This window comes from Histoplasma capsulatum (genome assembly GCF_000150115.1).
Source record: "Histoplasma capsulatum G186AR genomic scaffold supercont2.8, whole genome shotgun sequence".
Taxonomy (NCBI): domain Eukaryota; kingdom Fungi; phylum Ascomycota; class Eurotiomycetes; order Onygenales; family Ajellomycetaceae; genus Histoplasma; species Histoplasma capsulatum.
In genome coordinates, this window is record NW_025544808.1 from 102417 (window position 1) to 130028 (window position 27612).

Here is a 27612-nt window from a genome sequence, read left to right on the forward strand (position 1 = left end):
CTCAAAGAACTTAATTTTATCGTACATTCCATCCATGTAAGCCGTTTCATTCCTCATTGTCCCCTTCCTCATCCGAGGAGATCAAGCCGTCATAAATTCGGTATATTAATACAAGGAATTAAACAGCTGCTCTCGATCAGGCAAATTCATCCCTAGTGTACTCATTCATAGGGAGGGGATTTTCCTGAGAATGGGAACAGGGCTGATAGTCTCGATCGTGGGTTATGTATCGCCGTGTGAATGCAACGTTTAAGTTGAAGTGGTACTTCCGATCCAGGCATAGTGTATCAAATCCACCGCCCTCAAAGAAGGGTTGCAAAAATAAACCAGATTCAATTCATCATCACACCGCAAACGGATTCGCGTGAATAGTCACCCTCTCAATCCCCACAGCTTCCCACGCCTGCTCCTTCACCTCCTCCTCTCCCATCGACGACGGCTGCACAACCCTCCCTTTCTTATCAATCTTCACCTTCGCCTTCTCCAGCCTCTCCAGCACCGCACCGCCCGGTTCCCCCTCACCCGCGGCCAACACCTTGCCGAAAACCGTACTCTTCCCATCCAAATGCGGCGCAGGCGCAAACGTGATGAAAAACTGGCTCCCATTAACCTCCGTGGTCTCCGTGGCGCCAGACGCGGATTGCGATTTCACCGACTTGCTCGCCATGCTGAGGATGCCGCGGGTGTTGTGGCGGATGGTCGGGAGGCGGATTTCATGGGCGAGCGGGGTCGGGTGGTAGATGGATGTGCCGCCTTTGGGGATGTCGAAGGGAAGGGCGGAAGGGTTTCTGCTCTTAGAGAGCGAGATATCGCCGCCTTGGATCATGAAGGAGGGGATCAAGCGGTGGAAGGGGGTGTTGTTGTAGGCGCCTGAGGCGCACAGAGCGAGGAAGTTCTGTGGTCCATCCGTGTATATATATTTATATTTTTTCTTGTCAGTAGAGGCGGTGAAGGGAGGGTGATGTTAAAGGCTCGTTTAGATTTCGTAGAGTTTATGTACCTCTGCAGTCTTTGGTGTTGCTTCATGGAACACTTCTACTTTGAGATCGCCATGGGTGGTATGGAGCTGGGTTGGCAGGGAATGTATCAGCTCTGTTTGGGGGGAAGCGACGAAGGATAGCCGATAGCTTACCGTCACAGACATACTGGAAACCGCCCCTTACTAATAAACGGCAGATCGCACTCAATCAAGCTGATAATGGATTTAGCAATATGTATTGCTCGATGTTCTCTGGTTTCAAGTTGTTTGCGCCGACAATTCGATATCACATGATACGTTAGTTACATCAAATCTTATCTGATTTGATAACTCGAACACACCCCATCGATATCAACTTTATCTACCACTGCTCGTCTTCCTTCAAAGAGTAGCAGTCGGAGGTTCTTGCTGTACAGCTTCCTCTATCGTCTCCGGCGCCGATACTCTCGTCTAAGTGGTCATCTTCGATTTCAATTGCGCGGCAATATTGTTTCTTAGTCGCTGTTTCCATACATCTATACATGCATACTTAGATATAAATATATGTATATATATCCAGTGCCAGCCCGTACGCATCGTACCGCATCGACTGTTTGCATCCTTCTCCAAATATACGAAACCGAGCATTGGGCTATCGCCAGCTAAATAGTCAGTAAGTTTGCAGAAGTTGAGCCGCAACCTCGCAAAACCAAATCAAATCCCACAGCAAGGCTAAGATCGTGGAATCCGAGATCAAGATGGTAGATGGATAGCTCGCAATGTTCCGCATCAATAACTTGTGCATGTACTGTGTATCGTACTGTACATATCACACGCTGGGATCTATATTCTTCACTCCCTTGACTACTGGTAGTGGTACTTAGTACCCAGCGTTGCTCATTCTTTGGTTTTGTGAAGCTTACTTCATTTTTTAGATGACAGGCAGTAAGTAGGCGCTCTGTCACGGGCATGAACTATTTCAAGGGTATTGGAGCGTGCAACATCGGGCATGGGCGAAATTCCCAGTTCATTATTTCAAGAGGATGAAGCCGAATTGAATGCACAGGATTTGTCTGTGATCTAATTTGCGAGCATGGGCGGTATTGGCAATACGTAGTAGTATTTGGAACCAGAATGAGGCTCAAACCCCACCACAAAAGCAGACCCCAAAGGGTCAGGGCGCTTGTACCGGGTACATACATGGGTCCCGCCCTCCTCGCCGCTGGCGTACCGTACATACGGTATCATACAAGGAAATCTCCCTTTCCCCACAGGGAAAACCATCACCAACAACGTCAACACTGCATCAGCAACATCACGGAAGGGAACAAAAAGTCCGATGTCCTTTGTCTTTGCCCCGTGGTTGTGGGCAATGCAAGGCGATCATCAGAGCCGCCTCCTGCAAGAATTATTCGAACAAAGCGGCAGCCGTTGAAGCCACCCACCTCTAGCCCGTTCTTCAACCTCGTGTTCATCATTCCGCCACTCCGTCGACTCCAAATCCTCCCAGTCTCCTAGGCGACCTCCTCCCCTATTCCTGTTTCACCCAGCTGGTTGACAGCCTCTTCCGCAGCGGAGGAAACAAAACATCAATCGCTGCGCCCACCCTCCTCTCCCCTCCTCCAGGGGCCTGTCCAGCCAGACCCTAACCTCGGCCAATCCCTGGCAAGCTTATCCGCCCAGCCACCAATAGGCGTGTTTACTCATCTAGGCTTGCCCATCTCAGCCCAAGCACACTGCTCACCACCGACTACCCAGACGTCTTTCGCACCAGTCAGAACAGATTGCACAATCAACTCCTTTTGAGCCTTGGAGTCCTTGACAACTTCTTTAGATTTTTCGTGTCTCTTCCATATAATCTCCTGTTGGCTGAGGGCTGAACTTACGCTCCATCCATTCCCTCACTCTTAAGCGCCCGCCCAGCGATTCGTCATTCATACCCACTTTCTGCCGTCAGGCGCCAGAACACCCGCCCAAACCCAAACAGGGCGGGCAGGGAGACAGGAAACCAAGGCCTTTATTTTATTCTAGGTCCTTCATGCACCAACTCCAACCTTCCCGCCATAGTCAACGCTATCGACAGCTATCATCAGCACAAAACACTCCTAAATCGCACCAGGCTCCCCCAGCCACGTCTAATGGTCAATTAGGAGGAAGCTCCGGAGAAAGATGGCCGCATTCGTGCGCGTGTCAGGGCCCCCCAACGGTCATTTTCTCGTTGGATACCCTGGCATATCTGCGACTCTGGTGATTCCCCCCTCCCTCTCTCCGTTTAAATCGCCATGAGTCCTGTCGGAGTTCAAGTTCGCGGGCGCTGGCCGGTGAATAAACATTTGTGACCCGAGTTTTGTCCTTGTTGCTAACCTTTTCTTTTTTTTTAAAAAAAAAAAAATTGTACAGCCGCGCATCGAAGGTAAGGTCGAGATTCGCCCTAGCGCAGGTATTTCAGCACCAGTCAACATCTCCATGGTTACAATATGCCTCCAACGACGAGAAACGATACACCCTTCCGCAGATTCGGTAACGAAGAGACATCTAGCTGCGCCCCGAAAGGAAATTACGGATATTGTGGGAAAGGAGATGCTGCTTTTTAGATGTGCAATGGGCCGCGACCATGAAGAGATAATTGCCATGGACCTCCCTTTCGTGTTATTCATTCCCTTTGGGAAACCTGGGCAAGAGTCGTCTCGGCGGCTGCCTCCAGCAAGCCTCCAGTTACCCAGTAGAACGGCAGAGACATATTATGAGCTGGTGGTAATGGTGCAGCAAGGTCCGGCGGAGCAAAAAAAATATGCATTTCCTGTCCCAATCTCGAGATACGATACCATCTCGAGCTTTGGCATGTTCAACCGGCCCGAATCATCGGAAAAGGTCTCAGACCATTTGGTAACTCTAGGGATATCGATTCCGCGCTGGTCATTTGGGCCCCTGGATCCAATCAGTGTGTGTGTCAAGCTCTCTCCAAACCCGGATTGGATGAACAAGGCTCGACGAGTGACGATACAAAAAATCACCATTTCTATCGATGAAGAGATCATCTATAACCATGAGGGTGACGAACCGCAACGCAAAACTAAAACCCTCACAAAGCGAGCAGAGAGCGTTAATATGAAGTTACCCGAAGCGGGATATATCACCAATTTAGGTCTTGTATTTCCCTCAAGAGATCTAAGAGATTCAGAAGGAATCCTACCGCGAGGGAAGCCGGCGTTCCCGATGTACGCTGTCAACGGCTTCACTACTACCGCGTCACTATATAAAATCGAATACTACTTAACTGTTAAGGTGCGACGGGATATATAGCTAATTTGATTATCAAAACCTTTAATTTACTGATCTCCACTAACATTTTCCGATTCAGGCACATCTAACGTCAGCCAGAGATATCGTTCTGCGACAGCCCATAGTGGTATGTCCATTCGACCACGCAGGATGCATACAAGAAATGGATGCCGTCCGGATAGCTGCTGAGAACGCCGGCAACATTAACCCGGACAATCCAATGCTACCACTGCCTACGATAATCCGAGTCCATGATCCTCAAGCTCTAAAATACCTAGGTGTGGCCATAGTTGGCAATGTGAAAAAGCCAGTGATCGAATGACCAGCATCTCGATTTGTCTCCACCCCCGAGGCGAGATTTCATCTATTTATATATAAATGGCCATTATTCTTGGCCCAGATCGATCGTCCATCTGGCTTTTACTTTTTTCATCTTGTCAGCGGGATTATATCGTCTATCCCTTCCACTCATGCACGTCTCGCAAACGAACAAATTTCAGATATTCCGAAAGAGTAAAATAATGTCTTAGAAAAGTAACATTACAGCGCAGCCAGCGAATAACAGAACGGCGGGAATATCAATTTGCCATGACATTCAAAACGAAGACGAATGCCTGTCTCCAACCATTCGGAAGATATGGGACATCCCTTTTTACACCTCTATTCAAACTCATCTATCTATATACTTACGATCATGAACTTGTCCGTGGATCCATCCCCTTTGCATGTTTCAATTCCTACATTTCCCACCTTCCCCCTCCGTATCTCTCGGGATTCGTTGATCTGGAGAAAGACCTTCCAATCGGTCACCTTCGAACAAAACTCAGTTATGCCAGGATCTCATAGTATTTAGTCACGGGGACCTGGCTGGGAAACTAGGAGGGAAACATTATTTGGACATATTTCCCACTGTTTGTTTTGCTTCTTTATTTTATTTTATTTTTTTCGGTACTGGCATTGGAGTGTGTTGGAGTTCTTGTATGGACATGCTCTATTCGGGTCTTTTGCGATTGGCATCTGTTAGCTATTCGGTGGTTTCTTTTCTTTTGTCATGTTTTTCTTCATCCTCCTGCTTTACTGTGTGATGGGATGGAATATGAAATGGGAGCGGGGTCCAGGCGCTTGAATATTGGTTCTGAATTTTCCTAACCTCTTTTATTTTATTTTTTTATTTTTTGATGTTTCTCCCATGTTCTACCCTATTCCAGTATATCCATTTTTTTTCGTTTCAATCCCACACCCTGGTGGAAGACCTTCATTGATTTTTTTTTTTTTTTTTCACTTTTCATTTTTTTCTCTTCAACTACATTCAAACATTTTCTCACCCCCTTCCCAATGCTACAAGTTGTGACCTTAACGCTTTAACCTCTATTTACCTACTCCACATTTCCGTATATCATCTTGGGAACTTTTCTCGCCTCTTGGTTTATGTACTCTTATTTCATATTATAAAGAAATGGATCTGGATGTGAACGCCATGCCCGCGCGTATGTCTGTATCTATGTCAACGTTTTGACTATTTTCAAAGGAGTTAGCTGTAGAAGCTGGACGGACAAGAGAGAACATGAGAAGCGAGCTCAATAAAATTATTTTTTATGTTTTCAGTCTTTACTGTTATATATATATCACACTTTTCATTTTTTTGGTCATACATCATTTTCTTTTACTTTGCATTTCTCCTGAAATACGTGAAAACAATAAAAGTAGGGGGGTAAAAAACGAAAAAAGAAAAGCCAAGATGTCATCATCATTCATCATCGTTCTTCATAAAACATTCAGATATTAAACCTTCAAGCCCCTTTCCAATAGCTTCCTCAGGTCCTCAATAACATTCACTATTGCTGTTTCTTCACCACCACCACCATTTATAGCGGTAACATCCTGCGTCTCTTCCCCTCCCCCCTCCATCTCTAGCTCCTGAATAGCCCCTCTCAACATATCCAGCACGGCAGCATACTGAACAGAGCCACGCCCGAAGGTCGAAAGGGTGTTGGACAGATTTGTGGATATCTAGGAAAGGGGCGCAATAATTAAGATATACGGCGCCAAGCGAGTCGAACAGGGATGGATTGGGAAAAAAGGGAGGAAGGGTTATCTGATTGTGAGTTCACCAGAGGCTTACTTGGGCGATTAGATCAGGCGATGTCGCGCTGGGAGAAACAGCTAGTGGAAGAGGGGGCATCTGATATATGAAAGAAATGGGAGATGCTCGTGTCCAGTCAATACGGCTTTGTTGGTGGGGTGGCGGGGAGCTGGAGAGATGCAGGTTCAGAGAGGTAAGGATGGTATTAAGGAGGAAACGTTAAATTCATGGGATAAATTAATTCGTTATTTGTCTCACATTATCTTCTCTAAAAGAAAGTGGGACATTTGCAATCTCTAATAGGAGCGAAATGTCGTTCGTATTGTTATAGTAGTGTATGGTTGTTTCCGTTATCGATAAGGGCGTCACGTAACTTCACCGTAATCGAAATGATTTTTTTGAGCTCACTGTCTTACAGAGACACCAGCTCTTCTTTCCAATCGCAACCCCAATTACAGATGGCTGAATCAAAAACGAAGCTACATCAACCTTTGTCTGCTAAACACCTCTGCGAAGGATCTATCCACTCCATAGTGCTAGAGCACCATGGCCGACGCTGACGAAGATGCCCTCATCCAACCTCCCTCCTCCCACGACCAATCCGCCCACATAGACCAAGACCTATCCGACGAAACTCAAGACTTCCGCTTCCTGAATTCTCTGTCCTTGTATGTAACACGGCACTACGACCTCCAGCTTTAAATAAACAAGCTCGATTTCCCTCCTGGCTGACCCATCATGACCGTAGCCTCCCTGACCCGAACCAACCAGCCTCCCTCCCACGCCGGGGGGAAAAGGACTTCGAACCAAACCCGACACTACGCCAGACCGATGTCCTCGTCGCGTCGCGCGATGCTATGCACAATGCGCTCGCATACCCAAGGCTACACAACCCGAAAACGCGTGTGGTGGGCATCTACTGTCCGACGGGGCTGTTAAGGCCGGCGCACGCTGAAGGATCCGACAGCGCGGATACGGAAAGTGGTGGCCAAGTAGCAGTTAACGAGGAAAGGAAACAGGAGGAAATTTGCAAAGTGGAGGACAGATATGAAGAACAGATAGTGCCTCCGAAAAAGAAAAACCCTCGACCTCATGGAGTCGGTAGGGGCACCTGTGTCTGTGTCCCCAGTCCGCGGGGCCAGCATTTTAGGACCGTCGGTCGATCCGATCAGTGGAATCGCATGTGGCTGCTACCTGAAGAAGCTCTATACCTACTGGAAAGGGGCAGCTTGGATGTCCGGTGGCCTGCGCGGGCGGGAGGACATGGAGCCAAAGGCGCCGTCACGGAACATGGAGAAAATGTGGAGGATGCGGACGGAGGAGTCCCAATGAGTTTACAAGTAGCATACGCATGCTTCCTCGGACGTGGGGGATTAACATTGCAACGGTATATTGTCTACGCGAACCTGAGGAGGGGTGGTTATGCAGTGATTCGTGCTCCAAGTTGGGATGACTGTGACGGCAATGATGACAACAGGGCGGTTAATCAGGTTGCAACTGATGCGGCCGTTGCAACGACTGGAGCTGGGATACGTGCACATATGGAGCAGAGCCGCGGGGGGTTAATCAACTTGCTGACGCGATTTTTCAACTCACTATTTGAAACCGGGCCTGCACGACGCTTAGCACACGGGCCCGTCATCGGGCTAGGTATATATCGTAACTATCGTGCGTCATAAACCCAAAACCACATCCTAGTCCTAGAAATCCACCAAAAATCATCAGCCCTGACCACATATTTCCTTCCCCCTTTACAGATGATATCTACCGCGCCCTCTCTATAATCACAGCCCATAACCCAGAGCAACCCGAACCCACTTCGCCCAAACACACTACACCTCCCTACCGCCTGGCTTACTACGTCTACAAACCCTCTACCCCCTTCCGCAAATCTACTCCAGGAAACCCTGACTTCCGCCTCGCCGTCATCGACTCCCGCCGCAACCCTACCCTTCCCACTCTCCACGAGTTATCAGCACTGTTGGAAAGCACGCCGCTCGACCCGCCGCACGGCGAGAAGATGGAACGGCTGACGTATATGCGGCTACGGCATGGGTGGCGGAATGTAATCTTGGCGGTGGTGGACCAGGGGGTTGTGAGTTTTTTGAGGGTGGCGGATGCCGGTTTTGTTGGGGTGCGGGTTTACGAGAAGGGTGCGCCCAGTGGGAATAAGGGGGGAGGGCGAGGGCGAGGAGGGAGGGGAGGGCAAAATGGCCGTGCTGGTGGTGGCCGTGAGCGTAGGAGATAGAAAAGTTGTGATCAAGGAGGTGTTTTTGGTTGGCTTTTTTTTCCCCTCTTCTTCTTTTAAATCATTATGACTGGAGAAAGCAAGAGGTCAGAGATTTGAGGATATGTAATCTCATCGATATGGCAAGGAATGTAACATAGATACAAAGTCTTTGTGGGGCTGCAGAGAGCCGCCGGAAACGTAGCAAATGAGAAAAATCATATATGATCTCGAAAGCCCCCCAAACGTACCACCAAGCGATTCCCTTTTTGCTGCAGGATATCTAGCTATGTGAGCCGGCAGTTTGACTTGGTCTGAACGATGCATATGTTTTGCCTTTACCTGACGGAGTAAGACAGACCAAATCGGCTTGGAGATAAACCAGGTCAATCTTCCCATTGCAATATTAGACGTTTCAATCTATGGGCACGCAGGAAACACTGACGCGGGGCAAAGCGTCGCAAATTGTACGTGGATTTGGCCAGAAGGAACGTGATGCGTTGATGGGATAATACGCGATTGATAGCGTCAAGAACACTCGATGCGAAGCCAATTCCCATTTTATATTTGTACCCCGTGAATCTTCTAACACCCCATTTTATTGTACTTAAGCTGGGCTTTTATAACTATCCTCTGTATGAGAACGCCTGAGAACGCCGGCGCCGGCTTCCCGTTTTTCCACGAAAATGACGAATATTCACATATACTGCGCTTCACCTCATGCTAAATCCAACCGTTAGCCACCCCACCTATCATCTATCAATATAAGCGGGAAACAGGAACCTACTGTCCAAATAATCGGCTGCAATTAATAATTCCAGACACAGCTCGAGTGGGAACTCCATGTCTGGTACGTTGCTCTGGCCCTTATTCCGTTCATTGTAAAGGAGATATTCACACACTTTCTCAAGCACGACTCCACTGGAAGCTGTCTGTCAGCGTGATGCTTTTTGCCTCTTGGCTCTCTAAAAACGCGCTAAGGCCGGTTTCAACATGGGCAAGAAGAGGGAAACCACAAACTTCATGTTCTCGAAAACACAGCGGCCAGTGGCGGCTTCAGAAAAGTTGCCTAGTTAAACAAGGTTAGGTATGAAGGCATGAATTGGTACAGGGCGGCATGGGTGAAATGATATCTCACTTGCTGGATCTAGCATTCGCCGTATGGTGCCAGACACGCAGGCGGCGGTCCGGGGGATTATGAATTCGAAGCCATCTTTGGAAGCAAGAGTGACGTACTCCGATGGGGTCTGTTTGGCGGACATGGCCGTGGAAGTATGCGAGGGATTATATAGGTAGCAACAACTGAGATGAAACGCCTAAAACAGTGGTAGATCCATCTTGGTGCTGGTGCTGGTTAGATGGTTAGTTACTATAAAATAGATATGCAGGCGTATTGATCGATCTTGAGGCTCCATTTTAAGCTTATCTTTAAGCGGCTAATGATATGGATATCTTCCGGTGCCAGTTGCTCTCTTGCAACAAGAACAGGGCAATTGGTTTAGTGGTATAATACCCCCTTAGCATCCTCTTCCTGATTCCGAATGGGGAAGGAGCGATGGGGGTGGTCCAGGGTTCGATTCCCTGATTGTCCATTCTTTTTGAAGTTGGTATTTTTTTTCTTTTTTCTTTTTTCCTTGTTTTCAACCCCGATATTCAAAAGCAGGTCGATTTGTTGTTATTCTAGTAGTTTTATTATAATTTTATCTAGCTGCCCAATTTACACCCACGGATGGTTGTGGAAATCGACGTTTTGTGCTCGGACGCACCTAAATTCCTACTATCTTGTGAGCATCGAAAGCTTAACGAAGCAACCCCAATCTAGGACAATCAATCAAGTGGAAAGATAAACTATACTTACATTGACTCAAGTTTATATATATATATATATATTCGAATGGACCGGCAAGTGGCAGGCGGCTCACACCAGTATCCCTTGAATTTCACGATTAACTAACTCGAACACCTAGGGACTATTATCTAACGCTCCAATAATATATTATTGTTGAGTAACCTATCACAATGCTCCCGGGGATCTCTCGATTGCCTTCACGGCTCCAGCCATGCGGGGTGGTATCTAACGGCTTCCTAGATCCTCAGACCCGGGCCGTGACATGTTCGTTACATACTCAAAGGCGACATGCAATCGCTCGGGGGTGGTTAGTTGGTCCAACATATTGTCTCTTACGACAGCCACAGCTCTCCAGAAGCTTCTCGACGAGTCGTGACAGGGTCAGTGTTTCAAACTTGTCCCACCGGATCTCGAAGCAGCTTCCTTATCAACCGCCACTCAACGGGTTAACCTGTATGGTTACAGGCGGCTCATCCGGCATTGGCTTTGCAATTGCAGAACGATTTTTACGCGAGGGAGCAGAAAAGGTGATTCTTGTCGGGAGGAGCAAGAAAAGACTAAGGGACGCTGTTAGGGAGTTAGAAGGAGACTTCCCATTAGCATCCAACGACAACCTCCCGCAAAACGACAGTTGGGATATTCACGACACAGCAGAAAGGGCGACCCAGCCCGTCCAAAGTATAGAATATGATAACGTGATACACGATCAACCGCGCGAAGTCGGCATTGCGGCTGCGAAGGACTGTGAAATATCTCACGTCGGTCAACACTTCACACTTGCCGTTGGGGATGTTGGGAACCCGGCATTCTGGGGTGATGAGATTAAAAAACTAATGGTATATATTATACATTTCTTCGTTCCATAAGCAAAAAAGAAAAGAAAAGAAAAGAAAATCTCCCTTTTCTATATATAGCCCCAAATACAAACATAAAATCACTCTACAGGACACGGTCGATATCCTCATTAACGCCGCTGGAATCTCCTATACCTCTCTCCTCCCCCTAGCCAAGGACGAGGACATCACTGCCATGATCCACACAAACCTTCAAGGTACAATCTTCGCCTGCCGTACCATGGCGCGACGCGCAATGCGGTCCCATTCCCGCCAAAAGTTCACAAATGCCAATGGTGATAATACTTCCTTCACAAAATGCATAATTAACATATCATCCCTCCACGCGACGAAAGGCGGCGTTGGAGCCGCGACTTACGCTTCCACGAAGGCAGGCGTGGTGGCGCTGACGCGCGCAATTGTAGCGGAGAGCGCTGGCGCACGGCAATGGGCAAGGTTGCGAGCCAATGTTATTGTGCCCGGGTATATCGAGACGAAGATGGTTGATGGTATGATTGACTTCTCTTCTCCTTCGTCATTTGCTTAGTGTAGGACATGGCTAACGCTAGTGAATTTAACTCAAGATCTAAAAGCGACAGTGAGTGAACAGGCTCTGCAGGCGATTCCGCTGCAGCGTTTTGGCAGGGTGGAAGAAGTTGCCGATGCGGCGGTTTTCCTCGTGACGAATCAATATGCAAATAACTGTGTGTTGAATCTGGATGGGGGGCTGAGTGCGGTGTGAAAAGTAAAAGTCGTATAATCAATGGAGAGGAGCAAGGGATTGCGGTTGAATGGGATTCACAAGTTCCTGGTCCTTATGATTTTGGTCAAACGGGATGTATTTCTTCATCCAAGCGTTGCTAGAAGTACAACTGCCCAAGCAGAGGCAGTGGCCAATGATCTACTGAAAAACTGTCTATCTCCCTGCGCAGTAAAGTCATCTTAGGCCTGGTCTTCGTTCTGCGTGAGCAACATAGCATGTAACCACTGAGCACAAAACTAGCTCTCTAATCTCCTTTCGACTCTAATTCACCCGCAGAAATGCAACGAAAACTTGTAAAGTGCAGAGGTGAGGCAAGGAAATATTAAAAAATGAAAATCCGCCAATCCATACCCAAAGCCCTAACCAGCCATATGCCCCGAGAAGATCAAGATTACAAAAATAAACGTAAAATCACAGCAAGAAAAGGAAAAGAAAGCAAAGGGAAACAAAGAAGAAAAAGAGGGGCATAAGAAAAGAGGAAGGGGGAACAATAAATCCTTCGCTCTGATGCAGCCTTTGTTTCCATCTTTTCCCTTTTTCTTTCCGTTGCTGAAAAGACGGAAATGGCACCTGTTCCATGATATTTGAATGGATAAAGGCGAGTGAGGAAGATGCCTTCATATGTCTTATTTGCGATCGAATGCAATGCAACGCGTCGCTGGATATGATGGCGCTTGTTTAACTTATTTCTTTTGTATAATACATAAAGACTGGCTGAATTTTCAGTCCTCATCGATCAGAATGGTTCCAGAATCATCTTCTAGGATGATAGGTTTTTCAGCGAGATCACCGTCACCATCCGCCACGGACATTGTTGCAAGGCGCTTTGTCGGTTTATCTTCTTTATCGTCTGGATTTTCGTCTGCATCGCGCTTCCGTTTTCCCGTGCCATTTCCGTTAGTAGTAGAAGTGGCGCCATTCGTATTTAAATCCATATCAAGCTGTAGTTTTCTGGGAATGTCGGGTTTGGATGGTAAGGAAATGGGTTGTGTGGTTGGGTCAGTGGACGGTCTAAATAACAATTAGATTTGTCGCAGACAGTAGAACAAGGACTTAAGTAATGATAGATATTCTTACCTCTCAGAAACAAGCAAATCCAGGTTCACTCGGGTATTCTCATCCTCCTCATCAACAACAGTGAGGAAACTGTCATTGGAGACTCCTAAATCTTTAAGTTTCTTCGGCAGGTTGTCATCAAGATCTGGATCGTAGATGGTTCCCATCTGGTTATTGATTGAGAGCTCTTCGCCATACCCAAGCTGCCCACGAAGAACGTCCTGGACTAAATCGTCTAGTGTAGCTCTTTCGAGGTCAATGGAAACCCTTCCTTGCGCTACGCTGCAGACTGGACACTGAGGATTAGGGGAGCTCAGATTTGCAGTATTTATAGCACGGACGCCTGATCGCTCGAGGAAGACCTATTACGCCGTAAGCAATCGTTTGAGATGTACGAAAGGGATCTCTGACCATTTTTGCTTTGCCATATTCGTCCTTCAGTACCTTAAACGCCTGCAAAACACATATTGCTGCCGTCATGGCATTTGTCGTGGCAATTGCTGGTATGATGTTCCCAGCCATCTCTGCTCGCGGAGTTTAGCACATTGGTGCCCAAGTTAACGAGACGCTTGTTTCAGTACTCACGTTTTATCTCAAATTTTGATTTCATTTCGATTCCAAATATGTAAGATCGGAGATTTGCGCTTGCCGTGACGAAATCAAGTGTGTCCACATCATCCTTATCGAAAGCTATCACAGGTTTATATCCATCTGTAACTGCAGCTTCGAGCTCCTGCAGCCTCCTTGAAAGACGACCAAGGCTAGATAATGTTAGTTTCTCGCTCTTAAAAATAACTGTAAGCACTGAAAGAGATAACAGTACCTGTCTTTGAAGACTGCGAAATTTTCTACCAGGCTCCAAATCTTCTGGTCATCCGAAGATATAGTTGAGTCCACTGCGGTCGCTTCTTGCTGAAGGGGATCGAATGATAGAGGCTGGGGCGGTTTCCTAGTTTTCCACATGTCCTCCATCTTCCGTAGGCGGTCTACATCCTCATTGAAGACTTTTGTGAACACTTTTTCGCCAAATCCATCAGATCCCATTGATTGGCGAATGGATAGCAACGCTTGAGCCTCTCTTTGCAAATTTTGAATCTCCTCCGCTGAAAATGAAATACGTCAGTGTTCTGGAAGAATGAATTATAGGTGTTCCAAGAACGGGTATACCATTTTCGGCGTCCTCAGAATGGTCGAACTCCCCTGGATCGCTCTCGCTTTCCCCAAACAGCTCTCTAGGAACTTGTTGTTAGCTTGGTTCAAAATAGCTACCATCAAAATAAAAAGAGGCTCACGGTAGTAGATAGCTCTTTGCCCAAACTATGCAATGTATGGATTGGCTGGGAGTACTCCGTATCGTGCATACTGGGAATGACTTGGGCACTTGTTTCGCATTGCAGTCATAACACTCAGTACGCCCCTACCAAGTGTAAGCCATGACGCCCACGATAAGAAATCACCGCATTCCTACCTTTTTTATGACCTGTACCTGACCGTTAAACCCTGTGGTGCCGCTCTCAATCAGAGGAACGTCTGCCGTTAGGCACATGCGATTGACGTGTCTGCGCGCATCTAGATTGTCCAATGCATTGAACACGATATCGAACGACTCAAAGAATTCAACATTGAATTGTGGATCTTTGATATCGGCATGATACGCGTGGAGGGATACGTCTCGCCGGAACTTTCTAGCGACTTCTTTTGCGACCTGGATAGCGAGAAAGGATAAGGTTAGCTATGATGCAAGCACGCTAAGATGAACAATACATACTAATGCCTTTGGCTTTTTTATGTGCTCTTGTCTGAAGAGGAACTGTCTGTTCAGATTGCTGAGATCTATTGTGTCGAGGTCTATGATGTGGATTTCTCCGAAACCAGTAAGGACTAGGTTTTTCAGCAGCTCACAACCAATGCCGCCAGCACCAACTAAAAACACGCGGGACTAGGTAGAATAGATAAAAGTCAGTCCGAATGAACCTATTCCACGGCTGTTATCTGTTAACAAACCTTTCTAATCTTGGTCAACAGAGAACCCAGCGGCTGCCTTTGGAGCTTATCCATGCTTGGAGTGGAAGAACTTCCATGCGATCTGGGAGACGGCGTGATGGGAAATGATAGTTATGGATGCTCTATAGGAATCAAACGCCAAAATGACGGCCGATAGGAGATTTGGAGTGGTTGGCAGGTCAGATTCAAACCGGTTTGTTCAGAAGTCGAAATGAGACTTCGTGAAGGATAAAGCTAGCCTTGGCAGAGTTTGATACGAGCGGCGGGAGGTGACATCAGAACCAAACACATGAAACCCAGTTACAACAGAACATATAATATATTTAGAACACAGCAGGGATATATCCATTCACTTCAACACATTTCTCTGCGGTCCCTCTTTGAGATCGCTTTTATCCCTGTTATTGGATCCCATCTCCAATTCACCTGATGCATCATGCAGCCTACAACGTGGGTATCAATGTCAAAATATCTCCTCTTTTAATGTCTTCATTCTTTGTTTCCTTTTATTTCTTCTTTGCTGAAGCAATTCTCATACTCTCTAATTCTTTACTACATGACGACAGGATTTAAAAGGACAAAAAGCTACTAGAATCGTCAACATAATGTGGCAGTTGGTCAGTACCATAAATTCACCAGGATCGTACGATCTACTTAAAGTAATAATATATTATTTCCTCGTATAAATTTCACTGGTACCTCATCCGGCGTTTGGTCATTATAGGATATAAGTGTTTCTGTCTCATGAGAGGATTCTTCTGCTTCATTTGAGGCATCAATGTGTGGATCGAACGTCATTTTGTATCTCCGGGTTTTCTAAGACTAGAAATGACAATGGTTATCAGTATTCCTAGGGCACAGCGAGTTATTGTTATCCGGAAGATGAGCTGTATAGTGCCAGCCGCCCGAAGGATTAAATCCAGCGGAAGATGAGTGGGTTACGATTTCCAATACGAGCAGGAGTTATTGAGATGATTTGTCCACTTCTCAGTCATTGAGGGATCGTAGTTGATAAGTCGTTCACAATGTACATAAGTGTAATCTCGTCGTCGACTTCTTGGACACTCATTGGTGTTCCAAGCGTCGGGAACTAAACACATTCACGCTCATATAAGGACCCGCCTGATGTTGAATTTCAATAGGATATGTCCATGGCGCCAACTTGTTCGTAGTAAGCTCTACCACAGCAAGCTCCTATCAACATGAAGGTATTTCCCACTAAGCTAAGAAACATTTCTCATTCGCACAAGCACGGTCAGTTTGCCGTTGTGAATACGGATGCTGTGTTCGACCGCTCGCTACAGAGTCAGCATGCTGCAGGAATAGAGTCGGACGTTCAGGAGGCACCTAACATCAGCAAACTTTCAAGAACATACGAGAGGAGAATCAGTCGCGGGAGTTTTGATTCGCGCTCCACGATGCTCAATTTCTCCAGGAAGCAAATGTTTGAAAAGAACAAACAGAACGAGATCCACAAGAGGTACTTGATCCACACTACATCGGACTAACTATTTACAGTATGGTGGCTACTCTGGTGTCCCTTATGTAATATCCAATTACAAGGCATGTTTTTTTTCATTTTCACCGTGGATGTCTATGTGGGTTCACGAGCTTTCTACATTCTCAATTTGATATCGGCATTGATAACATTGTACCAGGTTCGAGAACCGCTGCATTTATCAATTCACACACCTGTACTTTTTTATGGTTTTTCAAGTTCGTGAGACCAATTCTTTCCCTTCTTCTGTGCTTCAGCAGTGCAGTATTACATAAATGCCCCTCACTGAAACGGCGGTCTATCCTAGGGAAAACCACATACAGGAACACTACATTTATCAGACAATATTCCTGATGACATCAAAAACGTAGACAGAAATTTCGTTTTCCAGATTTGTTTTGTTTTCCGATTTCCCTGCCATTGTGGAAAATACTAGTACCTAGGATTACCGACAAAGGTGGCCCGGTAGACATAAAAGAAACCACAAGAAATCAGCAGCATGTCGGACGACGAAGCAGACCCCGAGCTGCTGGAGTTGCTCCGTCAGTCCCTCGGACTCGGCCGCCAAGCAAAATCAGGGCCTTCCTTCGATACAAAAGTCCTTGCAGGCGCCCAACATGTCTTCGACAACTCCGTCGATGTGGCCTTAGACCCTTTCAAAACCAAGGCCGCAGCAGAGACCATCTGGCAGCTGATGCAGAAGAAGAGGTATTCTACGAAGAAGTGGGCAGAGCATGAACTGCACCCGCAGGCCAAGGATGCAAACACGGTTGATTTTATCTTCACGATGGATTTGTTGAATTTTAGCTTCTGGTCGGATGAGGCGGATGAGGCGAAGCAGTTTGCCATCGAGTATCGAGGGAATAGGTGGAAAGGATATTGGAGTCTGGTGGCTGCGTTGCAGAGAGCTCTCGATGAAGGTATGGGCAACTTTTCATCCCTCCTTGTTTCTGCTGTAACAATTTTGATATGCGTATCCAGGACATGTAGCTGAGACTATCAGAGATCCCAATCACGAGCTCGGATTTCTGGCAGAATGAAGACGAATGCACAGAGGAGGTTTTGCGCCATGTCTTCCGGTCTGCAACGGATGAGGAAATCCCCATGTTCCAAGAACGGCTAGATTGTCTTCGTGAGGCCGGGAAAATTCTCTACGATGTGAGTGTTCATAGTATTCATACCTGCGCAATTATTTGCCCTTTTCTTATTTGGGATATCAGCCTAATTCCGCCCCCCAGAAATACCGCTGTAGCTTCACATCCTGCATTGAAGAAGCCAACGGCTCTGCCGCAGTACTCGTAAATCTGATTGCAGATAACTTCCCCTGCTTCAGAGACAGGACGCGGTTCGAGGGGAAGGAAGTGCGCTTCTACAAGCGCGCCCAGATCCTGGTCGCAGACCTCTGGGCCTGTTTCCGTGGCAAATCCTACGGGAAATTCCATGATATTGATAAACTCACAATGTTCGCAGGTATGCTTATATATATATACATATATCTTTCCTGTTTTGCATCTCCACTTTCCTCATAATTTTCATACTTATGGTAATGCTATTGTTCAAGATTACCGAATCCCCCAAATGCTACACACCCTCGGCTGCCTGCTCTATTCCCCACCGCTAGAAACGCACATCCGCAAGCGCAAACTACTGCCAAGTGGACACAGATGGGAAACCGAGCTACGCGGCACGAGCATCTGGTGCATCGAGCTGATCCGCCGCGAGATTGAGAAGCAGCATGCCAAAATGGCACGACCGGGTATGTATGCGGAGCTGACGCCGCAGCTCATGACGGCGTCCGGGTCTGTGGCGGCGTCGGGATCTGTTTCTGTGAGGGGTGCAGGAGGTGAGGGGGATGTGGGGGATGATGAGAAAGGGGAGGTGGTGAGTGCCGATGCTGAGGAGGAGGAAGAGGAGGAGGAGGAAAAAGAAGAGAAAAATGAGGCGTATCCATTGGGTGTCAATGCGGTGTTGATTGATTTCATGCTGTATGATTCGATAAAGGAGATGGAAGGGGAGGGGAAGGAGACTATCCCACACCATCGTACAAGGAGCATTTGGTACTGATTTTCCAGGTGCTCGCCAGGAAAAAGACTTGGCTTTGTTTTCCATGTGGCGAGAATCGTGCCAAGCCTACTTTTTATTTTAATTCCCAAAGTCCTTTGGCGTTTCTTCGGTTTCTGGGATTGGATTCGCGGTTTGTAGATGACATGGCAATTGGATCAAAGACGGCGTTACGTGGCTTCCTAACAGCTCCTGCTAGATGTAATACAGATTATTGATGCCGAGAATCATATGCATTTATCTATATAATAATGTGTTCCTAAACATTTACGCCAGTTAAGAAAGCCGGGAAGGGGGTATCATTTCTATACATTTACGTCATATTGAAAAAAAATCACCCCACAAACTGCCTGAATAAGCCTTCTTCTATGAAGCAGCCATCCCTTTTTCAATGGCATGTATCCTCTTCATAACCCCTTCTTTCCACTCTAGATAGTCTTCCCTCATATCCTCGCTCAACCAATTGAGACGATCCTGCATCATGGTGCCTAGGCCAGGCTGCAAACCACCCTGTGCCTTCGCATCCCGATTTTCGCCTCGCTGCTGATTTTGCCGCCGGATTACCCTCCTTTTTTGGGGGCTAACAATTTCATCGTCGTCGTCGTCATTTCCATTTCCCGCTCTTTTTGCCAATCCCTCGCCCCGATTCCCTTTCACACCTTCGCCGCCTTTCGAGGGACTGGGTATGTTGTCAAACCACTCCGTTCCCACCGTCCAGTTCTGCGTCATAATAATAGATAGCCACACATCCACATCGTTAACATATGTTTTCCCTTCCAGACCGACAACCGTCAGCGCTGCAGCAGCCATTTCCATATACGTATCCACATCCCAATTCTCATCTGGTGGAAGGAATGAGGAGGTTGAGGACTGTGCAATACCCCGATGCATACGAGTGAGTACGACAAAATATACAGCCACAATCAATGTAGTGATTCTATCTCTGTAAATTTTGTCATCATTGGAGCCAGGTTCGTGCATTCCGGCTGTCGGTTTCGTTGACGCGATAAGCGGGGAGAGGAATTGCGTTTGATTTTTACCTCGCTGCGGCTCCGTTTCAGAAATATACGAGAGAATCGAGGAGACCCCCGCGAAGATATGTGGCGGCAAACCGGTCGAAAATGAAGGGCGCGTGGGGGATGCTGAGCTAGCTATAGGCGTGGCTGATGTTTTACATATCCGTCGAATAAGTGGCATTGTCCACGATGGGGCATCTTTCACTGAACTGTGGCTGGAAATGCCATTGGAACCCTTTCCGCGTAGGGCTACCTTTGTCCTATTATGATCTCTCGCTGCTCTCTGAGGCGGCGTTGTAGGAAGAGGGCGCTTGAGCGGTGAGCCATTCGGCGCGGTCGTTACAGCTAGAGAATTATTTTTCGATGGTGTCCGCAGAGATGAGGATGTGCCTATGGGTTTCTTTGGGGTATTTGGTGCAGAGGAAGTGGTTTTTGAGGATTTCAGTAACGCCTGCTCGAGGTATGTGTAAATCTTCTTGTATACGCGGGGTGGGCATGGGGGTCTGCCCAGGGGAGAGGGAAGTTTGAGAGATTTTCTTAATCTACACAAGAGATATTGATTGTAATGCCCGCTTAATTAGCCAGTGATTGATGATATATGGTTTGCGGAATTTCGTTTTCGATTTGAAGGGGAAAAAAGAAAAAAATCAACCCACCGTTTGCAAGCAATCTCCGCGCAAACATACGGCCTAGCAATTTCTTCTTCGGGCTTCAAACTACTTCCATACGTGCGTGACTGTGCGAGGAGGCTTGCAGCGTGTTTGACGAGCTCCGGGGGGAGAGCTTCGGCATGGGTGGGAAGGAGGTTCGCAAGAGCTTGCTCCAGGGATTTGTTGCTCATGACGGCGGATGAGGGGAGTTGTGGGTGCGTATGGGATGAATTTAAGATAACATGCTTGCTGGTATCAGTCTAACCTTCCAGTGGTCTAAGGTAACTATATTCGCAGCAGTTAACTAGTTACTCCATATGCGATGATGTGATGTTGGGTGGAAGTTGTTCCGCATCCCGCTAGAAAGCCACGTGACCACGCCTATAAAAACATTTACTATGAACCAACCTTCCACTTCCATCAATCCTAGTATATAACTACTAGTTAATTGCTTGTTCCACTGGCAAAATGTATGGTAAATTAAATAGTTAACTAGTTAGTTAATAACTACGAGGAATCTCCCAAGGGTAGCTTTATTCATTCAACCAGGAAACGATATAGATGGATTTCACATCCTGGCCACATTGGAGCCCAAACATCTTGTTACCATATGCAGCGTGCATCTGCATCTCTCGCAGCCTTGTTCTACGCCTTATACGCAATTTTTTATAGTAAGCTTTCTCTGTGGAACTAAATGTGGAACTAAATACAACAATAGTTGCAAGGAATATGCGTTTCTCCGCCATCAAGCTTGATGCAGATATGTCCAGCGCTATGATTCCCAGATATTTAAGTTTGATTGCGTAAATATAAGAAGAATAACCTCTGCCGTCCCGTGGTTCTGATCCGCTCAGAGTAAGTTTCTCGCCTTGTTTCCTCAGTCCTGGTGTCGAATCGGCATTTTGCCTTGGAACTGATCCCGAAGTTTTTCCTCAGAATGATCTTGGTTGTGCCATGCCCGAGGTTATTTTAGATCCTATATTGCGGTAATGATTTCGGCTTCTATCGAGCAACGCTCATTCGAGGGACATATACAATACAATCCCGAAAAGATTGCGCCACGTTCTGCAGCTGGTCATCCGAGCAAGCCTTGTTACCTGTCCCACCCACCAATTGCCCCTCAGTCCCTTTCCGGCAATCTTTATATACAAAAGGACATGGCTTGTCTGCTTGATAAGAAACATATTTCATCCCGCGTTAACTACTAAGTAACTAACTACTGGATTTCGTTGGAATCAAAAATGGGCCAAACATATAAGGAAATCTCAGCTATCGTGCAGAAACGGCGAAATGACTCGCTGTCGGCCTTCTTCCCGCTCACTGATATTGCAGAGGACAGCCTGCCTCAAGACCTGAGATCGTTCCCAAAAACCTCGGGACTCCTTTCACCGGAGGAACTAGAAATCGTCGATTCCGATGCCGAAACCCTTCTGCAAAAGATAAGAGAGAGAAAGTTGACCTCCGTCGATGTAACAAATGCATTCTGCCGGGCGACTGTGATTGCGCAAAAACTTGTACGTTGATCATACCAGCGATAAGCTTTACCCTTGCAAAAAAAAAAAAAAAAATACTAATATCCTATTCTTAGACGAACTGTGTAACGGAAGTCCTGTTCAATGAAGGCCTGGAGAGGGCAAAGTATCTCGATGAATACCTGGAACGCACTGGGTCTGTCCTAGGACCACTCCACGGTTTGCCGCTATCTCTGAAAGACAATTTTGTCACTTGTCCTCATCCATCATCAATCGGTATGGCGGTGCATGCGAACGTTCCCACCGAGAAGGACTCCGTCCTCGTAACCATGCTTCGAGACCTGGGTGCAGTCTTTTACGTGAAAACCAACGTCCCCACAGCTATGATGATGGGAGAAACTACTAATCGGGTCTGGGGCGAAACCAGAAACCCTATCCACAAGGGGCTAACTCCAGGAGGATCCAGTGGTGGTGAGGGAGCTCTTCTCGCAATGAAAGCGTCACCGTTGGGCGTTGGAACAGATATTGCCGGTAGCATCCGCATCCCAAGCGCTTTCTGCCAGCTCTATGGCCTCAAGCCATCATTCGGACGCTTCTCGACTTTAGGAGGTAGGCCTAGTATAGCCGGCCAGGACTTCGTATATGCTGTCTGCGGGCCGATGTCCAGTTCACTCGGCGCCGTCAAGTTGTTTTGTGAATCGGTTCTCTCCGAGACCGCTGCGCCCTGGAACCTGGACCCGAAGATCATACCCATGCCATGGCGAAAGGACGTTATTCAGCCAAAGGGGCGTAAGCTACGATTTGGTATCCTTGGACCTAGTGACGGGGTGATAACTTGCCATCCACCCGTAGAGCGGGCGTTGGCGACCGTTAGCAACGCCTTGAAGGCTGCGGGACATGATGTGATAACCTGGTGAGTGGCTTTGGTACACGTATACCTAGCATTGTCACTGGCACGCCAAAGCTAACGACTCTCTGCTCCAGGGAACCAATTGGCCACAGGGAGATCGTTTCACTGCTCAACGAATCCTTTGATGAATTAGGATCTGATGCTATCATGCCATTATTAGAAGAATACAAGGAGCCACTGTTCGGCTCCATGGAGCGGGCTTTCAGCGCATACAAGAACAAGACTGAAAAGTTAGATCCCGCGAAATTGCGGCGGATGATCGTGGAGCGAAACCAGCTCCAAAAGGATTTCCTCGACCGGTGGATGGCAACGAGGACAGATTCGGGCGGGCCCATTGATGCTATAATTGCCCCAGTTGCCCCCTCAGGTGCGCCCCGTCTAGGTCAGGGGGAGTCGGTGGACTATATCGGATATACTGGATTCGTGAATTTGCTGGGTAAGCGGAGAACTTGGGATCTCCCCTTTTTCTCCTAAGAAAGATACAGTATCAGGAAAAGTAGCTAATAACCATGTAGATTATTGCGCTTGTACATTCCCGGTAACCTATGCAGACAAGTCGATCGATCATCCACGCGGTGAGGGCTGGGTACCGCTGGATTCAAGAGATGAAATGATACAGGCGGATTATGATCCTGAGTTCTACCATGGAGCCCCTGTTTCACTGCAACTGGTCGGGAAGAGACTGGAGGAGGAGAAGGTGGTTGAGATGGTTGAAGTTGTGGCACATGTCCTGAAGAATACTGATGTGCCTGGATATAAATAAGTAAGGGGCAGAGCTGGTACAGAGGCTGGTGGCGTCATAACCATTAGTTAGAGCAATGTTATCAGATCGCAAGCAACATATGGATATGATTTTCGGGGTTTTCGTACAGCAACACTCTGTATCTCATCGTTCTAGTTTCTTGGAGTGAGTTTTTCATTGATACTAGTAGTATGCGTAGCATCTGAATGCGTTCGTGGGCCTTGTTGAAATGGAGTTGGGCTGGTTGCCTGTGCAACCAGACAGACGGCAATGGATACGAGCCCGGTAGGCTGCAACCAACATTTGCTCCTCCGAAAACAAGAGTTCGACAGAAGACATCCATTGGAGTCGAGACAAAATATCCCAACTATTTCCCACAATCCCTCAATTCCACCTATCACCGTAGAGCCGTTTCATATAATTTAAATTATATATAAATACACTTATATACACATATTTACAATGCCAGCAACCACCCGCCGCCGCTCCGGCAACTCAAATCAATCCACCCTCTCCTTCGGCGCTCAACACAAAGTCTCCAAGCCCACAACAATCTCTTCATCACTCGCCGGCAAAAAGGGTAAGAAAACGACAGATGTCAGCTCTCCAGCCGGAGAGCTTCGCCGGCGGGGCGCTTCTGGTTCAGTATCACCGGTATCCGTAACCTCTCCCGCTGTTGAACCACCATCTCCAAAAGCCAATGTCCAGTGTCCCGCTGAGATCGAGTCGGAGCAAAAGCCCGTTGCGTCATCGTCGCGGAGTGAAAATATCATTGCTGAGCAGGCGAGGGTTGAATTACGGCTGCGGAAATCCGAGGAGGATAGGCGGGCGGAGGAGCTGACGGAGGAGGATATAAGGAAATATTGGGAGAACGAGGAAGCAGGGAGGCTTGCGCCGAGGGGTGAGTTTTGCTCCATTTCGTTTTTGATTTTTTTTTTTTTTTTTTTTTTTTTTTTGGGCCTCCTGCATTTTCTAGATCTATCTAGCTGTGCATTGGAAGAATGCTAACTAATGACCTGCCTGCCACTGCCATGATAGTACATCAAGAGCACCTGACGGTTCACGAGAAGATCCTACGACATTTCGATCTGTCTAATCAATATGGGGTACGTTATAACACATAATCTCAACCCAGAGGATTTTCGACGTCCTGCGTAAATTCGACTAACTGGGACAAATACAAACACATAGCCCTGTATCGGGATTGCACGACTAAAGCGCTGGAGGCGAGCGCAGATGCTCAACCTGAATCCACCCATCGAGGTCCTTGCTGTGCTGCTGAAGGATGAGGCGAAGGGCATTGCGAATGAGAAGGCATATATTGACGAATTGATGTCGTAGGACATGGTATAAGCTGGCTGAGTGGTTTGCTGCTTGACCTTTCAATCCCAGGCGTGGAGGTCAACGCATATTTGCGTTTTTCTCGCGATTGCGTATTGCTGATTTTGTTCGTTTCGGAGTTAACCTTTAGCTCCTCTTCTACGTCTGCGCCTTTCGTTATTTTAGTCCCCTCGAAAGCTTTGTTGTTCTTCCGGAGTCTGATATGATATGGGGATTATGGAATTGGGGAAGTCCGGCGTCTTTCTTACATGCAATGCAGTCTATCTATAACAACACTGAAGTTTTCACCTTTAATTCGCAACTATTTCAGCCGATCTGTTGTCGTCGAGTGGGTTATTTCGAAAAGTGATATCTGTTCACGCTAAGTAAAGCCAGTGATATGGGATGAGCAACACATGGGAGTGTATTCGGAAATGGCCCCACAACATCGACATATCTACATTTCGCTATATCGATCCAATAACAGAAATTAACCTGCAAGATATGCTTGTGATATTCGGAATTAATATATCATATGCGCTTAGACGATAACTTATCTTTCTCGGGATGTCACAAAATCCCACATGTGGGCCTAGAATCACCTCGTCAATTGAGTATAGGATAAATGATGTATGCTACATTTATTGACCAGAGCAACTCACTGTGAATTGAGATTCCAAATGCTTTTGGTGGCATTCTGATATTTGTTGTGGATACGGATATACAAAAATCAGGGCGATATAATGCGTTACTCCCGAGCTGGCTCCATGTCCACCACAGCATTTGATATAGCTAACTCTCGGGATCTTCCAACCCAACGGCCATTCTTTCGCTCTCAGCCATGCTCTTGCTGATGACCGTACAGATGATCCAGTGCATTGTTTTTCGGCAGTGGATAAGAGGCTCAACATTGAAGCCATGCCAGCAGGTTTTACTTTTCTTTCCCCAGCTTCAGAAGCGCCAATATCTCCCACTTATCCCCCAAATAACCCCTTTTTCTAGTTTTCTAACCCAGCATCTTCGAGAAAAGAATTGCCGGATGATGCCGATCTCAATTTTCCAAAGGATTTCAGTGAGCATTTCAAGGATGAAATCCACAAGTTGTACCGGGGCCCCAGTCGGAATGCGCCGTCAACTGTCGCGAAACTCTCCTCCCCACGATCGTCTGGCCTAAGCGGGATAGGATATCCTTGTTGTTCTTAGGGATGTCTGCTGTGTGGCCAGCCATGTTCAACCGATTTTGCATTATTCCCTGGATTGCTGGAGTCCCAACAGAGTAAGTATAGAAGGGCTGGATAGAGAAGAATATTAGCAGAAATATGTCTGGAGAATTCCTCCCTTGCTTCTCGCGAAATACGGATGCCAAAGGGCTGCGGATAAAACAAAGAGGTTATATGTATCATTTTTCACAAAGCCCCGCTACTTGTCGGAGCATCTGTGGAAATAACCCCCTCGTGGAGAGATTGAATTTCAACAACTGGAATACTGCGTAGAGCAGGGGCATCCTTTCACTCCAGCACACGGCGGTGGCACATCTTTATTATGGTCAAGGGTATTCATTGGCGTTGTTGAGAGGTTCATGCAGCCGATGTCTTCGATTAAAGCCGCGGTTCTAGCACCTCTATAGGAACAGGTCAAGGCTCAAAACGCTCCATGGGTGAATGCGAATGCAAGGAATCCAGGGACGAAAGGGGGAAAGTGGAGAAATTAATCCCGGAGCTCTTTTCCCCCAGAAAAAGGAGGATAAATCCCTACTTATGTATCTGGATACTTCAACATTCAAAGCTGACGAAAAGCCATCGGGATGAACGATTGAATCCACCGTGTGCCAGCGAATTGGGAAATCTGACGATGGAATGCACCAAAATCTCCTCCGCCGGAGTCCCCAGACTTTCTGATATGTGCAAGCTGAAGAGTAGATAAATATAGCTACACATGGGAGAATACAACGTAAGCCAAATCTTTTCCTAACTAGTCATTTTCCTAATCATGTAACTTTCACACTCTCTCAGTTCGTGAGTTCTTATCTTCCCGATGTTGAAGTTTGCTAAATATAGACCCGTTCTCTGGCACAGGGCCCTTCAAGGATGGAAAAGTAAGATGGATATGTGTGGATCTGCTGTAATCCTTTCTTTCCAGCAAACAAAGTCCAGATATTCCTCCTCCATGTGGCCAGCTGGACAGCTGGGTGTGTTTCTGTGAAGAATTAAGTACGAGGGACTCCAGACTACTGCTACATCCCATATCATGTGACGTTGGCATAATAAGTACTAGGAATTAAAAAGTTTCTTCATAATCTGAGGTACTGTTCAATACTGAGTGTCAATTTGAGCTTCTCTCTGCTTTTTGTAATATTTCGATAATGAGATAGTACTGCTAGTACTTTTAAGTATTACTAGTATGGTGGTTCCGTTCCCACAGTTGGTGGCAAGTTAAAAAGGTTCGGCGAACGTACGGATCTTCTCGAACTCTCCTCGGTCAATTGTTTCTTCAATCAAACAATGATCGTCATCAGATACCCAACCTTTCACCCCGGTTCCTTTCAATGTGTCTTTCTTTATGTGACATGGCAGCTAACCACGCCGCCGCTGGCCTGGACCCCGCTGCAACCTCCGTTTCCCTCAGGACGTAGGCTGATATCAAACATTCCATTCCCCTTCCCCCGCCACCAGCCCTCCACCCCCCTCCCCAAAGAGATTCAAAATGGATTTTCAACTTCGGGACTAAATTCGCTCTACGCTAATACGCAAGTATAGATTTTCTACAGGTAGTCTTGAGAGAAGAGAGCCTCGTCGATAACCCTCGCGCGAGACCTTAAAGCTCGACCTGAGTTTGGAAATCGTCGTCGCGAGATAGGAAGACGTTCGAGCGACGTACTTTAGCACAGG

General features: G+C 47.0%; 14 protein-coding genes and 1 non-coding gene across 15 annotated transcripts; 9 read left to right on the forward strand and 6 right to left on the reverse strand.

Moving 5' to 3' along the window:
* Window positions 1–61: 61 nt before the first annotated feature.
* On the reverse strand, window positions 62–1144 carry HCBG_05824 (peptidyl-prolyl cis-trans isomerase-like protein 3; the record flags this gene model as incomplete). The annotated part of the gene is made up of 3 exons (XM_045432873.1): window positions 62–895; window positions 1001–1066; window positions 1133–1144. 3 exons carry the CDS (start codon window positions 1142–1144, stop codon window positions 344–346), a joined length of 630 nt encoding a protein of 209 aa, XP_045286041.1.
* A 948-nt stretch (window positions 1145–2092) lies between these two features.
* Window positions 2093–2476, forward strand: HCBG_05825 (uncharacterized protein; the record flags this gene model as incomplete). Its single annotated transcript, XM_045432874.1, has 1 exon — window positions 2093–2476. One exon carries the CDS (start codon window positions 2093–2095, stop codon window positions 2474–2476), a length of 384 nt encoding a protein of 127 aa, XP_045286042.1.
* Window positions 2477–3127: 651 nt separating this feature from the next.
* On the forward strand, window positions 3128–4562 carry HCBG_05826 (arrestin domain-containing protein; the record flags this gene model as incomplete). Its single annotated transcript, XM_045432875.1, has 3 exons — window positions 3128–3205; window positions 3359–4243; window positions 4320–4562. 3 exons carry the CDS (start codon window positions 3128–3130, stop codon window positions 4560–4562), a joined length of 1206 nt encoding a protein of 401 aa, XP_045286043.1.
* A 1420-nt stretch (window positions 4563–5982) lies between these two features.
* On the reverse strand, window positions 5983–6608 carry HCBG_05827 (uncharacterized protein; the record flags this gene model as incomplete). The annotated part of the gene is made up of 2 exons (XM_045432876.1): window positions 5983–6250; window positions 6363–6608. 2 exons carry the CDS (start codon window positions 6420–6422, stop codon window positions 6023–6025), a joined length of 288 nt encoding a protein of 95 aa, XP_045286044.1.
* A 261-nt stretch (window positions 6609–6869) lies between these two features.
* Window positions 6870–8571, forward strand: HCBG_05828 (uncharacterized protein; the record flags this gene model as incomplete). The annotated part of the gene is made up of 3 exons (XM_045432877.1): window positions 6870–6991; window positions 7072–7973; window positions 8081–8571. The coding sequence occupies 3 exons, from the start codon at window positions 6870–6872 to the stop codon at window positions 8569–8571; spliced, it is 1515 nt and encodes a 504-aa protein (XP_045286045.1).
* A 321-nt stretch (window positions 8572–8892) lies between these two features.
* HCBG_05829 (uncharacterized protein) lies at window positions 8893–9904 on the reverse strand (the record flags this gene model as incomplete). Its single annotated transcript, XM_045432878.1, has 4 exons — window positions 8893–9273; window positions 9338–9471; window positions 9571–9619; window positions 9689–9904. 4 exons carry the CDS (start codon window positions 9810–9812, stop codon window positions 9269–9271), a joined length of 312 nt encoding a protein of 103 aa, XP_045286046.1.
* A 133-nt stretch (window positions 9905–10037) lies between these two features.
* On the forward strand, window positions 10038–10142 carry HCBG_11043. Its single transcript has one exon. It is a non-coding gene; the product is annotated as a tRNA-Ala (tRNA).
* Window positions 10143–10355: 213 nt separating this feature from the next.
* HCBG_05830 (3-oxoacyl-acyl carrier protein reductase) lies at window positions 10356–11974 on the forward strand (the record flags this gene model as incomplete). Its single annotated transcript, XM_045432879.1, has 4 exons — window positions 10356–10452; window positions 10518–11235; window positions 11345–11741; window positions 11826–11974. The coding sequence occupies 3 exons, from the start codon at window positions 10570–10572 to the stop codon at window positions 11972–11974; spliced, it is 1212 nt and encodes a 403-aa protein (XP_045286047.1).
* A 743-nt stretch (window positions 11975–12717) lies between these two features.
* HCBG_05831 (ubiquitin-activating enzyme) lies at window positions 12718–15109 on the reverse strand (the record flags this gene model as incomplete). The annotated part of the gene is made up of 10 exons (XM_045432880.1): window positions 12718–13006; window positions 13073–13413; window positions 13463–13575; window positions 13637–13812; window positions 13875–14154; window positions 14219–14283; window positions 14344–14468; window positions 14520–14756; window positions 14820–14990; window positions 15056–15109. The coding sequence occupies 10 exons, from the start codon at window positions 15107–15109 to the stop codon at window positions 12718–12720; spliced, it is 1851 nt and encodes a 616-aa protein (XP_045286048.1).
* A 1148-nt stretch (window positions 15110–16257) lies between these two features.
* On the forward strand, window positions 16258–16604 carry HCBG_05832 (uncharacterized protein; the record flags this gene model as incomplete). The annotated part of the gene is made up of 2 exons (XM_045432881.1): window positions 16258–16535; window positions 16574–16604. 2 exons carry the CDS (start codon window positions 16258–16260, stop codon window positions 16602–16604), a joined length of 309 nt encoding a protein of 102 aa, XP_045286049.1.
* A 112-nt stretch (window positions 16605–16716) lies between these two features.
* Window positions 16717–18722, forward strand: HCBG_05833 (uncharacterized protein; the record flags this gene model as incomplete). The annotated part of the gene is made up of 5 exons (XM_045432882.1): window positions 16717–16771; window positions 16861–17473; window positions 17557–17711; window positions 17792–18023; window positions 18115–18722. 4 exons carry the CDS (start codon window positions 17053–17055, stop codon window positions 18615–18617), a joined length of 1311 nt encoding a protein of 436 aa, XP_045286050.1.
* A 258-nt stretch (window positions 18723–18980) lies between these two features.
* HCBG_05834 (uncharacterized protein) lies at window positions 18981–20471 on the reverse strand (the record flags this gene model as incomplete). The annotated part of the gene is made up of 2 exons (XM_045432883.1): window positions 18981–20172; window positions 20317–20471. 2 exons carry the CDS (start codon window positions 20469–20471, stop codon window positions 18981–18983), a joined length of 1347 nt encoding a protein of 448 aa, XP_045286051.1.
* Window positions 20472–21521: 1050 nt separating this feature from the next.
* Window positions 21522–23425, forward strand: HCBG_05835 (acetamidase; the record flags this gene model as incomplete). The annotated part of the gene is made up of 4 exons (XM_045432884.1): window positions 21522–21794; window positions 21869–22665; window positions 22737–23098; window positions 23178–23425. The coding sequence occupies 4 exons, from the start codon at window positions 21522–21524 to the stop codon at window positions 23423–23425; spliced, it is 1680 nt and encodes a 559-aa protein (XP_045286052.1).
* Window positions 23426–23866: 441 nt separating this feature from the next.
* On the forward strand, window positions 23867–24745 carry HCBG_05836 (uncharacterized protein; the record flags this gene model as incomplete). The annotated part of the gene is made up of 3 exons (XM_045432885.1): window positions 23867–24305; window positions 24443–24510; window positions 24596–24745. The coding sequence occupies 3 exons, from the start codon at window positions 23867–23869 to the stop codon at window positions 24743–24745; spliced, it is 657 nt and encodes a 218-aa protein (XP_045286053.1).
* A 1060-nt stretch (window positions 24746–25805) lies between these two features.
* On the reverse strand, window positions 25806–26986 carry HCBG_05837 (uncharacterized protein; the record flags this gene model as incomplete). Its single annotated transcript, XM_045432886.1, has 4 exons — window positions 25806–26094; window positions 26247–26345; window positions 26547–26653; window positions 26729–26986. 4 exons carry the CDS (start codon window positions 26984–26986, stop codon window positions 25806–25808), a joined length of 753 nt encoding a protein of 250 aa, XP_045286054.1.
* Window positions 26987–27612: the final 626 nt, after the last annotated feature.